General features: G+C 36.9%; 2 protein-coding genes across 3 annotated transcripts; one reads left to right on the top strand and one right to left on the bottom strand.

Moving 5' to 3' along the window:
* The first annotated feature begins 3881 nt into the window (after nucleotides 1-3881).
* On the top strand, nucleotides 3882-6734 carry LOC147566406 (uncharacterized). The gene is made up of 4 exons (XM_086668378.1): nucleotides 3882-4400; nucleotides 5071-5656; nucleotides 6055-6516; nucleotides 6686-6734. The coding sequence occupies exons 1-3, from the start codon at nucleotides 3930-3932 to the stop codon at nucleotides 6375-6377; spliced, it is 1380 nt and encodes a 459-aa protein (XP_086524504.1). The 5' UTR covers nucleotides 3882-3929; the 3' UTR covers nucleotides 6378-6516; nucleotides 6686-6734.
* Nucleotides 6735-9578: 2844 nt separating this feature from the next.
* On the bottom strand, nucleotides 9579-13327 carry LOC147566405 (uncharacterized). Of its 2 annotated transcripts, XM_086652911.1 has the most exons (4): nucleotides 13163-13327; nucleotides 12620-12755; nucleotides 11640-11770; nucleotides 9579-10725 (listed from the first exon to the last, which is right to left on the bottom strand). In XM_086652911.1, exons 2-4 carry the CDS (start codon nucleotides 12740-12742, stop codon nucleotides 10020-10022), a joined length of 960 nt encoding a protein of 319 aa, XP_086509037.1. In that variant the 5' UTR covers nucleotides 12743-12755; nucleotides 13163-13327; the 3' UTR covers nucleotides 9579-10019. The 2 variants fall into 2 exon arrangements, with proteins under 2 accessions (XP_086509037.1, XP_086509036.1); XM_086652910.1 differs by lacking the exon at nucleotides 13163-13327 and having other exon boundaries at nucleotides 12620-13112.
* Nucleotides 13328-14773: the final 1446 nt, after the last annotated feature.

Below are 14773 nucleotides of genomic sequence, written 5' to 3'. Positions count from 1 at the left end.
TAGACCCCCCTCAATTTGTATGATTTAATATACGACACTTGATTAAAAAAATATATATTGTAATTGTCTAAGTCGATGTAGGTTGCCAATAATAATCAAAATCGTTGGTGGCTCAACGGATGAAGAATGATGTTACCACTCTAGTTTTCGTGGGTTTGAGTTCAAGCATAAATATTTTTATCTTCCTTTTGTTGGAAGGAGGAAGCAGTAAAGAAGATAATTCCGTGTATACTTAAACATCACTTGATTCTTGGCAAATTGGTAAGATCTTAAGGCAAAATCAGGGGGGGGGGGTATATACTTGGGGTCGGTGGTTCAATTCTCAGAATTTTTTTTTGTGGTGAATTAGTTTGGGTTTTTAAGGTTTCTAAAATTGACCGAATTTTCCTAGCCGATTTTAGGATTTTCTGATTTTAGAAAGAGTATGTCATAGATATATAATGATATGGATGCTAACTTTATAACTCGAGGGCGGAAAAGACGTTTATTACAAAAAATAACAATTCTTCATCATTATCGAGTTGAGGTATTTTGCATTATTATAGATATGCAACTTCAGGAGCTGAATGCACGTTTCACTGAATCCAACAGAGAGTTGCTTTTGTGCATTGCTTCTTTAAGTCTATCGAATTCATTCTCTCTTTTTGACAAGAACAAATTGATGTGTCTTGCTGAAATTTATCCAAATGATTTCAATTCATTTGACGTCATGCGACTTGGTGATCAACTTGAAAATTACATTGTCGATGTGCATTTGAATAACGACTTCTCCCAGTTAGATGGAATCAGTGACCTTGCTAAAGAAAATGGTTGAGACGAGAAGGCATGAAGTATATAAATTAGTCTATTTGCTTTTGACTTTGACACTGGTGTTACCTGTGACAACCGCTACAGTTGATAGATCATTTTCAGCAATGAACATCATTAAAAGTCAACTACGCAATTGGATGAGTGATGAATGGTTGAGTAATAGCATGCTCGAACACATTGAAAATGATATATCTATCAAGATTGATAACAAGATAATTACGAAGAATCTCCAAGCATTTAAAACTCGTAAAGGTGAATTATGAATGTATGGATTATAGAAGTATGAAACATGTCTAAAATATTAAGTTTTTCAACCTCTTGATATCAATTATTTGTGGTTATTAATTTTATCAATAAAATATTATTATTTGTTTAAATTTCTGTGACTGCAATTTTTGACAGAGAATTTTTTAGACCCCCCCTCAAAGTAAATTTTGGATACGCCACTGCCTGCAAAAGACTCTCCAACACTTAAGTCGGTTTAGTGTTGCACCCTGAGTGTCAATGAGAAATCAAAGGTTAAAGAACAGATCTTTTTTAAGGCAAACATGTGATGTTTAAATAGATTTGCATGTTGGTGGTAAGGCACAGGCTTACTAAAGGGCACGTGGTAAGGCCAGTAATAAAATCTTTCTAATCATGGTCGTATAATGGTATCTTCAGATATGAGATGTGGATATCCGACACTATAATCTTTTCACATAACCATTATATGTCTCGGCCATAGTAAAGCTCAAGGTTTTGAGCTTCATTTTGTAGACCTCCTGTTCTAGGCTTAGGTAGTAGAGCTAAGTTGGGTCCACCCTTTTGTTTCCCTTCAAGTTGTGACAGAGTTCAAGGTGCCCAGGTGACTCGTGTCCAACTCCTTCTCCAAGTCTCAGGTGACAGAGCTTTGTAGGTCCTATTAAAATCTCGCTCGTGTGTATTCAGTTTTCTTGCACGTGTTGCACAAGTCAATCAGTTGACTTCTTTATTGGTCAAGGCTGCCTAATATCTGACTCAGCACGAGTTCCGCCTCACTTCTTAGCAGAAAACAGATTATAAGGAGTTGGAGAACTTGCGAATCGTGATTGTCATTGGCAAAATTTGTGTTACAAATACAACTAAAATCAGTTGACTTCGTTTGAACTTTGTTATAGATTTCACCTCTAGTCCATCAATTTCATCACTTCCGGATTATTAAAGCTGAACTTGGTGGACCTTGAATCGAATTTATTAATAAATAATCGGCTTTAGTCCACCGATTTCAACTCACAAGTTGAATTCTGTAGACCATCAACTCAATATTTTTATAAAATTTGACCCGAATTTATTGATTTTATATTGTCGAATTAGTGGGGGCACTAACAACACCGTCCGGGGACACTTTTAACAATAGCGTTTCAGAAAAAAAAAAACTATAACAATAGGGTAGTTCTACATGTGCCACATAATATTAGTCTAAGCGCTCTCTCTGAGCCAAATTTTACAAGTGTCAAAAGGAGTGCGAGGATTAATAATCTCCTCACCTATAGAATTACCCTTACTAAACCACCTAAGAAGGTGACAAGATCATAGGGTAACTCGAGAGGATAGATTGGTATATGGCCGTTTATCGGGCCGGATCAATCCAACCTCGGGCCGTTTAAGGCGGCCTGACATGGTCTGTACAGACAAAGGGTAACGTTGGCCCGAGTTGTTTCCCGGATCTGGGCTGCTCTTCAAGCCTGGCTGGACAGCCTCCATATAAATTGACCAGGACTCATTGTGTGAAGTATCTGCACACCAGACCAGATGCCCCCATATCCTTCATTCCTTTGTGGCGGTTAAAGAAGAAAGCCGCACCACATTCTGCTTTTTAGCAGACCGACACGAAAAAGATGAACAGATATGCCAAAAATGTAAATGATGACATCAATAAAATGAATGGTGGAAACTATATTCACGATAATACCCTTTACGTTAAACTTCACCAAGAAGCAAAATGTTTAACCGACCATCCAAATTTCATGTTATTTTTAAGTATATTCAATATACTTTAAGGAATATGAACTTGTATCTCAAATTCAGAAGCAACTCCAACTAAACATTTCGGGGCAATCTCAAACCCCAATGCAAGTTATTAATAGAATCAAAGCAGCTCTAACTAAGCTTACGACATGTTCAACCAATTTGGACAAGCAGAAGAATCAATCGAAGTGGCCTCCACCAATGTCTACCTTCCTCAAAATTAATGTTCATACGTCATTCACGGAAGTGACAGAAATGGCTGGCATCGGTTGTGTTATGCACGATGAATCAGCACACTTCGTTATGACCTTATCAGAATCAGTCAGAGGGCAAAATCCAGAAGAATGTGAATGCTTTGCCATACCCGGTGTGATGCTCTGAGCAAACGAATTAAAGATCGAGCACCTCCACTTAGAAAGTGACAACCTTAATGTGATTAGGCACCTTCACGACTCAAGTATCTCGGTTCAATGACAATCAATCAAGATTATTGATGACATACTGCAGCTCAAAGAAAAATTCACCAACATCATCTTCTCCTACACTTCGAGGTAAAATAATAAGTTGGTTGACTCTCTAGCCAAATGGAGCAGGAAACACGGGCAAAAAAGAACATGTCACAATCTGCAAGAGTTAATTTTATGTTGTTCTTAGTTTTCTTGTTTTTCTCTTCAACAAAAAAAAAAATCAAGAAGCGGAAGAGTGAAAATCACTTTGATAATAATCACAGTCGAGGATCTTTTGCGTCTTGGCATGCTATAGTTTGATCTTAGGGTATGGACAAGGGAGTATCTTCAATTTTTGTTGATCGTCGAACTTTCGTATTCTTGATATGTCGCGTTATTCACGTATCTCATTTTACTTCTGCAGATAAGTGACATGGTTCATTGATATTTTATAAACTGTATAACTCTACAAAATGAAAACAATAAATTATTTGTAAATAAATTTAAAATAACATATAGAACTAAAAAGAGTCTAAGGGCAAAGATGGAAATCTATCTAAAATCCAAGAACACCACCAACTTCCTACTACAATATAAAACCCCCCAAAAAGTATTTCATTTTCATTCTTTGAAGAAGAGAGAAACCTAAACTCCCAATTACCTAGACAAAAAGAAGAAGAAAGGATGGACCAAAACTACTACCTAAGTAAGGCATCCTCAATATCAGTATCATCTTTATTGAATTACATATTCAAGTCCACAGTTAACTCAGCTGCTAAATCCCTTTACTCAGTTGTATCTGCAAATAATGATAATAATACTCCTGGTTTATTATCATCATCTGGAGCTGGAGAATATCAGAGATGGAGTTTAATGGATCATTTCAGATACATGAAGATGATGATTATATGGTTCACTATTTGGGTACTTAGAGTTCTTATGGATTACTTTCCTACTTCTCTTCTTCTTAAGAATTCTTCACCTGTTAAATATATTCTTGATAACCATGGATTCTCATCCTCATCATCATCATCATCTGTTGGACCATCATCATCATCATCACTGGATATGATATTATATGAAGGATCTGGTCATGGGAATTCATGTGATGATGGATCAACACCAGACAAAGCCATTACAAGAGCACTCTCTTCTGTAAGATAACTATTTACCTCTAGTTAATTACTATTCATTAGTGTTACCTGCACAAAAGATTTTAATTTAATTTATGATATGCTGACTCGCATCACTAAAAGGGTATTTAATGTTTGACTTCGATCAGGAATGTTTAGAATCATTAGAATTTTGCCTCTTAACCTAGCTGAAGTTGGGGCCTTGCATGAATGTCACGTGTCATCTTTCACCTGACACTTAATTGTTTACCTGGATCCCTTGTTTTCCTATGCCACTCATAACGTGGGTGAGGATCCTGGGCGGCCTGGGCCCCGGCCCCAACGTGACGGAGGGCACAATATTTTCGTTTTTATGTCAGTTGTGAAAATATAATAACATCTTTGCAACAGCTTGTAACGCCTTTGTAAAAAATATTTGGTTTTTAACCAACCAAAGTATAAATATTTGGGTTGTAACAAAAATAAATACAAATTTGGGTTTTTAACGATAAGTGGTCTTTTAAACTAAAAAAAAGTTTAAAATTGGATATTCGGTCCAATTTCCTGTCATTAGTATATACAGTTACATGGATAAAATTTAGAAATAAACCACTTCCACGAGTACTCGAATTCATGACTAGTATCATATAAGAGGAGATGCAAATGACTTTTACCCCAACATTTCTTATCAATATTTTAATTTTAATGATCAGATTTTCACACTCTTAAATGAGATACCAGCAACATCAAGGAAGTATCAGTTTGCACTAACAATGGCAGAGAAGATAGTAGACGAAAATTTAAGAGGAGGAAATGATGAACTTCATCAGATCAACCGCACATCACTTTCATCCGCCTTCGAACGTACGTTGACCTTGTTATACCAGTCACTCCAGAGCAGCAGCCAGCCGGTAGAGGAAACCAGTAACTGGACATCTTCAGTAATGAATGTTTTCCCACTTGGCTCATTTATAGGAAAAGGATTAAAATTCTGCTTAAAGAGATTCTTATTGCCTTCTTTTGGAAACATCGGTGGTTTTTTGCTGGATACGGGGGCGAATGAGTCAAAGAAGGCAAGACGAATAGTAGCGACCAATGGTGGAAATGGTGGTTTTGGCGATGGTGATGAGTGGGTGGTGGCAGAGAAGCTAGCGCAGGAGTTGTTGTGGATAACAAATAAACTTCTGGTTTGCTCGGCCGCGGATGAAGCTTTAGTGCAGTGGAGTTTTGCTACTGGTCTGGCTCCTATGTCTCTCACTTTGATACCAAGGGTCCAAGGCTTCATTGTCAAGATAACAGGTCAGTATATGTATGCCATGATTCGGATACCGATTGTTTGTTTTGTAAGGCCTAAAATATGACTAAAACTTGTGCCTACTGTACTTATATAATTCGACTTCTTATTTACTTTTCTAGTAAATTCAGATTTGAAAGCAATCTTTTATCAAATTTTAAACATGTTCGAAGATACGAGCATTAGATACAAAGACTTATTTCACTATCTAACTTTGGCTCAAATATTTGATTACGGGCATGTAAGTTATTACAGTCGTACGTAATCTCCCACACTGAACCCAAGTTGACTTACTATATCACTTCATTATTTATATATCGTAATTCCGTAGGGATATGTATTTTAACCTCAAAAGATTTCTTGAAAGTTTTGAGTTTGATATAAATTTTATAATGTGATGCAGCTGTGTTGTTGGGAGAGCTAGCAAGGGGAAAATATCAGTTAGAGAAGACACCAAGAGAAGTGAGATACAGATTGCTTCTGCTGTGGCTGCCACTCCTGATATATGCCAACAATGGTGTGTCTTATCCAGTACTCTCAGGAATTGAGAAAATAGAAACAGAGAGAGCCATTGATGAAGTAATATTAAGCTTACCAGCATCAGATCAGGAAGTAATATTAACCAACTGGTTTCAGAACTTCACTGTTACAAACTCAGACTGGCCTAATCTTCAAAGATCATATGATCAATGGTGTTCCTCTTCTCGTAACCTCCTCCTTACCTAAAGTGCCCTAATTCTATCAAATACACAAACGATAGGTACAGTTTTTATTTATATATATGCTCTGTTGTTTTACTGCTATATATAGGAGTAATTTTATATTTACTAGATTATTATTTGTCATGTTTGTAAATGACTCTAGCGTGATGGGAAATGATAGAGTGACTTAGAAATTGGTACTTAGAGGGTGACATATTTCCTCATTTAGAAACAAAAGCGGTCTCCACCGTAGTCAAACTTTGAAAATACCTCGTCTTTTAGTGATTCCACATCAGCTGGGCATTAAAATGTCCAAAAAACTGGGCACTCTAGCATCTCCCGTGATATGGTGAATAGTATTTCTTTCCTGCCATTCACAAAATATTGTTGTTCTGGTTCTATTCGAGTTTTCACTCTCTCTGACTTTCTCACTAAAACCGAGTTTCTGCACTTTTTTTGAAATAGTTTGACAATATTTTAGATTGTCACTCTATTTGTTTCGTCGAACAGAGTTCTGGTTCTACTCAAAATCAGAATAGCCCCTTCTCTAATTAGTTATCAGAGACGAACGTGCAAAACAGAAAACGGTCATTCAGACATAACCGATATAGACGTAAAGTTAAGTTGAAACGATAATAGACTATCTTTTCTTAAGATATTTCACGCCTCTGTAATAGTACCGACAATTGGATGTATGTCTCCTAGCATCCAACGACAATAAAGATAAGGGTATTTTCATACTTTTAATTTGCAAAAAAAAAAAGAGTTAATTCCTATATGGCCCCCTACTTTGTGACCAGCTTCCTTTATGGCCCCCTTTTTTTCGTAAATTCAAATATGACCTCATATTTCAGGTAAATGTCATTACTACCCTTCCTAATTCTAAATTTAAAACATTAAAACAAAATTATTTCCACCTCACCCCTCTCTCCCTCCACCTCATCTCACCCTACACCTCACCCTTCTCTCTCTCTCTCCACTTCACCTCTCTCTCTCCAACTCACCTCTCTCTCTCTCCAACTCACCCCTTTCTTCTCCGGTGAGGTGGCCGGCCGGAAAATTTTCCGGCCGGCTACCTTCAAATTTAAAAAAAAAAAAAAAATTCTCTCTCCTCTCTCTCTCTAAATTTTTTTTTTTAATCTCTCACCTCTCTCTCTCTAAAACTCCGGCGAAGGGGGTTTCCCTTCGCCAGAGGATCTGTTCACGAACAGCTCTGTTCGTGAACAGAGAACAACTCTCTGTTCACGAACAGAGCTGTTCGTGAACAGCAGATCTGTTCACGAACAGATCTGTTCGTGAACAGATCCTCCGGCGAAGGGAAACCCCCTTCGCCGGAGTTTTAGAGAGAGAGAGGTGAGAGATTAAAAAAAATAAAAAAAAATTAAAGAGAGAGAGGAGAGAGATTTTTTTTTTTAAATTTGAAGGTGGCCGGCCGGAAAATTTTTCGGCCGGCCACCTCACCGGAGAAGAAAGGGGGAGTTGGAGAGAGAGAGAGAGAGGTGAGTTGGAGAGAGAGAGGTGAATTGGAGAGAGAGAGAGAAGGGTGAGGTGTAGGGTGAGATGAGGTGGAGGGAGAGAGGGGTGAGGTGGAAATAATTTTGTTTTAATGTTTTAAATTTAGAATTAGGAAGGGTAGTAATGACATTTACCTGAAAATAGGGGGTCATATTTGAATTTACGAAAAAAAGGGGGCCATAAAGGAAGCTGGTCACAAAGTAGGGGGCCATATAGGAATTAACTAAAAAAAAAATCACTAATATCTAATTAAAAAGCGAAGTATCGCCAATTGGACATTTGTGGTGACGGACTATCGCTAAATTCCCTAAGAAAAACAACTTATTTTTGTATTTTCTATTTTTTGAAGCCATGGGAATCGATTTCCATTCATAAGTGATAAAATCACAATGTTTACATGGATATAATTGTTATTTCTCTCTTCAAACTTCATGAGAGTTGCATACCTTTAAATGCAAAGTACCTCATGAATAAGACAGAAATGGGACTAGACACTGACGAAAAAAGATAGAAAAAGGATGAAAAGATCCTAAAGATCACGGATGAAAAGACCCTAAAGGTCAACAAAATAACTGAAAATACCATAGAAGAAAGCTAATTTACATTCCCATCACATTCGCCGGAAAACCACCTTTGTTGTCGGAAAACCGCTTTTGTCGTCGGAAAACCGCCTTCATCATCGGAGAACCGCCTGCACCCATTAGATCGGAGTAATTAAGTATTGAGAAAATGTTTGACTCCATGGATCGCTATCAACCCGTCGCTTTCGCTGAAAATCCACCAAAGTCACCGGAAATCTACCGATGTTGCCGGAAACACCAAAGTTGTACCCGAAACACCGTCGCCGAGACCGTCGAACCATCTTCTTCACCGGATAGCCGCCTCCATTACCATCCATTGTAGTTTGTTCCTTACACTTCTTCAGATCAATGGAATAGTCAGGAAGGACTAGAAGACCTTTGAGAAGTGGGAGTAACCTTCTCTAATCACCATTAAATTAACAATTGAAAAGCCCATTTAATGATTGAAACAATAAAATGGAAGAACATCAGAAGGTATAATTTAATGATTTATACAGAAATAAGAGTCTAATTTGGATGTGTTTTCTTTGGGTGTAATTGAATCAGATCCGTTGTGGGTTAGGGCATAAAGAACTCCTTCTAGGTTTATTAGATACTAGTAGTAGAAAAGTATTAGTACAAACCAGATGCCTCTTGATCTCTTGAAACTGTTTGGATGGTTTACAATCTCAGCCTTATCTATTGATCTTCTAAGAGGAACTAGGGTAAGACTAACATAATACTTATATGTGAGTTCAAATAAAACAGAGAAGAGGGGAGGAAAAAAGAGGAACAACCAGCGAAGGGAGACCCTTCGCCGGAGAACAAAACTCCGATCTACTTTCTCTCTCAAGAAACGGTTGTTGTATTTTCAAACAACAACGATCTCTTTCTCCTGAAATCGTTAGCCAACCCAGCTATCAAAATCTTTTCTCCTTTGGGTCCTTCAAATAGTTTGCGATTGAAATAAATCTCAACTAATCATATTTTTACCCAAACCAATGCAAGGTGTAGGGATTACTGGGATCACATTACAGATTTACTACTTCTATTTCTAGTAACTGCATTCATTTCTCAGACACAAGGGTTCATGACCAAAACCCCGGCTGCACAAAGCTGAAACGTGAAATTTTAAGAAAGTTCGATCACAATAAATAATAACTGAGCAATATATCACCCCACCAGATGAATAATGTTTAAATTCTCTAGAAAAGATTCACCAACATCTCAATTTGTATACAATACTATAGATATTGACAATTTTGCATCTTCTATCTGCACAACCAAGAAATGGGTACTCAGACTTACTGCACCATCTATATATGTAAATACATGTACCAACATCAAGTTTCATTTACTCCCGTTTTAGTTACTGCCTTCAATGATTGTCCCATTTTAGTTTTTCTGTTTTTTCTTAATTCACTTTTTCTATTTGTTTTATTTACTTGCTTCCCTCGAGAAGCAGTATGACTTCCAAGTCTTGCTTACTCCAAGTACGGTAGAAGAATTTTCTTCTGTAACTGTAATCGCCTAATCGGGTATTGAATGGAAAAATGGATATCACTGCAACAAGATTGACAAGGAACCTGCTACTAATCAAGAGCTGCTTTGTTCCTCCTACCATTTACAGGTTTTGGCAATCCATCAAAGATTGGTCTAGCAATGGATGTAGCTGAAAAAGCCTGCAAGTCTGGTTTTAAACTCCACCTTGAAGTTGGCCATATCGAAGTCGAGCCATTACTTTCCTGATCCTGTAAGCTAGACGTGCTTGATGATTTCCTGACCATCCCCACAAACCCATTTGCCATAAGAGATTCTCCCAGCCCCAGAGGGATAGGGTTCAACCAACTAATGTCAGCGAAACTTCGGCCCACTGATTTGGGCCTCAAAGACCAACCTTTAGCTGATTCGCTGCCATCGCTGTTTTCCCCAGGAGAGCGAGAACCCACTTCAGTATCCACTTTCTGACGCCTTCGTACAGACTTTTCCTCTGATTTTTCAACCTCACCACTGATAGAATCTGCAACCGACACAATTGTAGCTAGTTCACCATTTTCTCGCAAGGATTTTGGTATTATCTCATCTTTGAAGTTGCTATATCTGCCTGTCTTATAGACCGTCATCTCGTTGCCTTCTTCCGGACTTTTCCCTTTTGGAGTTTCCAACCCATAGTAGCCCCTTAAACTGTTCATGGCAGGAGTAACTCTACGCTGCTCAGCTTTTAGCCCGAGAGACTGGAGAGATTCTAATACCTCACTGTGAATTCGCCTGGGTGAAGCCCGTTCAACAGTTCTTTTTCTGCCAACAAGTTTCAGCATGATAAGACATTGTGGACCCAGAAAAGATGCCTATTCAGACTAGGATTCACCCAGAAGGAGTGTTATATAGTCAAATTTAAGGATGTTTAATTGTTAAGGCAGAAAATGAGGATAGATCTTGATATTTTAGTTGCGTAAGATGCTTTGGTAAGTCCATCATACTTGTTACACCATTACTAATTAACATAGAATTCTTGAAAATGGACGTAGTAATGGAAACTTGGTAATCTGCTAAATGATTACTGAAGAACTCTCAAAGAGAAACAAGGCCAACAATATAAAAAACCAAGTTAATAAAGAAGGGTAAAGAAACCAGAACTGATCAAATAGAATATTAGATATAAAATTGGAGCTCCGTTTTTATGATACTAATAGTTACTAATTCCAATCCATGGTCCTTAGGGGCTTCTAGAGCAAAACAGTAAAGAACAGGAGTAGGGATATGACTCATAACTCATCAATACGACAATCTGATACCCTGATCAGATGGAGAGGGGGGTAACATTTAGATGAAAGTTTAGACTTTTGACTAGTCAAGCTTATAGTAGGGTCTAAGATACTACATTTATAAGCACATGTAACATGAACAGACAATTAGAAGAGATCAAGCTCATTAGGATAAGTTGCTAAATAAGGTCATTATGTGATTATGCTATCACATAGAACAGGGGTTTGACTAATTGATTACGCTCTAGCAATCTGAGAGAATGCTGTTTTGATCACACTGTTGGATTACAATAAAGTACTTCACAACGTAAAAAGGTTTGGAAGGTACAAGTGTTCAGGGAGGTCAAGGGAAGTCCTGACTACCTATCATTGATTTCAGAAATGAATAAGAACAATACTATCACAGAGACCCTTTTGAATAAAAAAAAAAGCATGAGTATTACTTACTTAGGAGTAGCTGTACCATTTGAGAGATTGGAAGATGGAGGATGCCTTCCTGGTAAAGGTATCCGTAGTGACTTGAGAGCGAACATCTGAAGATCGCTGACCAACCCATTCATCCTTTTAATGTCTGCAACCTAACGAATGATAAAAAAGAAATACATGCCAAGTAAGAACATCAACCATTTCCATGTTTTACAACCAAAAGGAAATGAATGATTCTGCCAACATACACACAATATTGTGTAAACCTTTTTTTTCTCTACAAAACTATCAAGATACTAATTAGAGTAACAAGATTTGAGGGAAAACGTAATATGAAACTAGAAAACCATAAAGGCTTCAAAAACACAGAACTAAATCAGTCAAATGTATTATTCAAGTTGGTTAATTTAGATTCCCAGATCAATGACAGAGGAAAATAGAGAAGGGTTTTCCTCTGATCTTTCGCATTGCAGCAAAGAACTCTTAGGCTCTTAGCAGCAGGTCTTACACAAGTTCAATCATTGTCATCAATCGTAGAGCGATCGATATGTAAATTTCCCTTTTAAGGACTAGCATATCAGTCAAAAGAATCAGAGTTCATGAAATCAGGCATAAAATTTTAAAAAATAGCAGGAGATAAGACTGAATTTCACTGAGTTTACCTAATCCCACAACTAGAAGTCAAACCAATGAGAAATCGAAAAAGGGAAAAAGTAAATGTTCACAAGAATCATTTCTTTCTTTCTTTGTACAAATAAAACTTCCCCCTTTTCTAAGTTGATTACCCTGAGCACAAATCCCTATTATATATAACTTTCTGAAGAGAGAACTCTCCTCTAAAAAAAATCTGTATTTATGAATCAAAATCAGAACTTTTTAAGTAATTGTAAATGAGATACCAGAAAATGGAAGTGGACCCTAATGTCAGAATGGGGATGACAATATAATAATATAAAAATCAAACCAAACACCACAACTCACAGAGATGATAGAAATCATACCTCAACACCATATTTGATTGCAACACCAGCAAGAGTATCCATGTTAGATACATGATGTTCTATGTAATTAACGGTGCCATTACTTGAAGTAAAGTTGGAAGACGAAGACGAATATGGCGGCATCCTCTTTCTCTCTCTACACGAGAACATAAACAAGAATATTGAACCAGAAAAACCAGGTTTCAGTCAACCAACCCTATACTTCTCTCAACCTACATCATATCAATTAACACTCAAAGAAAAGTCCTAGGAAAATTGCTAGTATTCAGTTAGTTTCAGAGATCTACGGATTCCGAATGTCGAAATTAAAGGAAACCCTAACTAATATGAACCGATCAAACTTGGTAATCAAAGACTCCGGAAACCCTATATTTTGGATGAATGTGAAGTACTAGTAATAGAAGTTGAGAGTTGAAATTTCTTGGTGCCGTAGTGTCGGTGGACTATTGGAATTCGGTCTGAAATTCAGTACCTAATTAAAACAGAATTAGTCGAACATATAGATAGATAGAGAGAGAGAAAGAGATGCCCCTATTATTTTACATTAAAAAGAAAAAAAGAAGCCGACGACGACTTGGTAAGTAGGTAGGTGCGCTTGTACGGGGAAGATTATAGTGGACTTGCACTTCTTTATTCTTCTTCCTATGCCTGTATCTCGCACTTGGGAAGGCCTAAAAGGCGCCCTAGACCCTATTTTAAGAGTATCTTCAATGCAAAGCTTAATAGATGCTACTTTATTAGTCTAATGAGTCAAGTTTTTATTGAGATTTTCACATATATGTAGTAAAATAGAGGTCTTTCATTTTTTTTGTGAAATCTCTGATGCAAATCTCTAAAGTTGTTTTCTTTATTTATGTAGTATATAATTTTTGTAAAGAAATGTTTTGTTATTTTGAAAATATTTTAAGATTTGATTTTTATTGATTCGAGTTTTAAAGATGGTGAGTTAGATAATTGGAGATATCATTTGAGATAATTCTATTTAACTATTGTCACATCATTTTAGATATATAAAATAAATTGAGTTTTTCATTGAAGAAAGTTTTAAGAAAAAATTCTGAAATTCTTTCGTGGCATTTATTTCTAAGAGCATCTCCAATGCAACACTCAATCTTAGAATCCGTGAGTGCCACATATGATTTTTAAAGTTTTTTCTTAAAATTCTCTCCAATGCAACACTCTATTTGGGTCTCTAAGATGACGTGTCAAGGGTGAAATGTCTATCTAAAGAGGACACTCTATTTCTAGAGGGGCCTTTCTAGAGTGTCATCTTGAGATATCTCTAATTGTCCAACTCATCAATATTTGATTTTTAACCAATAGAAATTGAGTCTTCTATATTTTCTAAATAACTAATTATTTATTTACAAAAATAACTATGCCACATAAGTAATTAAGATAAGTTAGATTTTGCATTGGAGACACAAAAAAATTTAGGATCTCTTTTCGCCACTTAGGAGTGAGAATCTCAATTGGAACTTGACACATAGGATAAATAGAAAAAATTTTTAGTTTTGCATTGGAGATGCTCTAAGATTGAGTATTGCATTAGAGATGATATCTCTTTTTTTTTTAATGAGTGATTCCATAAATCAAAGCACCAAGTCCAATACATGGAAAAACAAAGGACTAAAGTGAAATACCAACAAATACAATAAACTTTGTTAACCCATAGGGGCCAAAGCATCAGAAGCTAAATTATGGGGCGCCGTATTCGCATTCATCCCACAGTGCACGACTGTTACTTTAAGATCAAACACTTTGCCACGCAATAATTTTATTTCATTCCTTAATCATCAGGGTGGTGAAATCTGACCGTCCGTTAGTAAGGTAAAGAGAACCCTCGAATCTCCCTCTAGCTCGAACTCATATAAGTTGTGAATTGCAGCTAATTGAAACCCTAGCAAGAAGCCCTTGGTCTCACTATGAAGAGCTGAAACAGACGAGAATATCTCTGAAATTGAATCAAGAATCTCTCCCCTACTGTCCATAAAAATAGCAGCCGCTAAAGCTCCTTGTTGACGAAAAGCTCCATGAACATTTATCTTTAATCGACCAGATGTTGGGGGTTGCCATGCTTTTTCCTGTGAATCAACATTCGAAAACAAAGTAAGTGATAGGTTAGGGTTTCTCTTGATTTCGTCCATCGTTTGC

Source organism: Eschscholzia californica, unplaced genomic scaffold (assembly GCF_041429995.1).
Source record: "Eschscholzia californica isolate CP2 unplaced genomic scaffold, dmEscCali1.0.p SCAF_1, whole genome shotgun sequence".
Taxonomy (NCBI): domain Eukaryota; kingdom Viridiplantae; phylum Streptophyta; class Magnoliopsida; order Ranunculales; family Papaveraceae; genus Eschscholzia; species Eschscholzia californica.
This window is presented reverse-complemented; position numbering and strand designations above follow the sequence as displayed.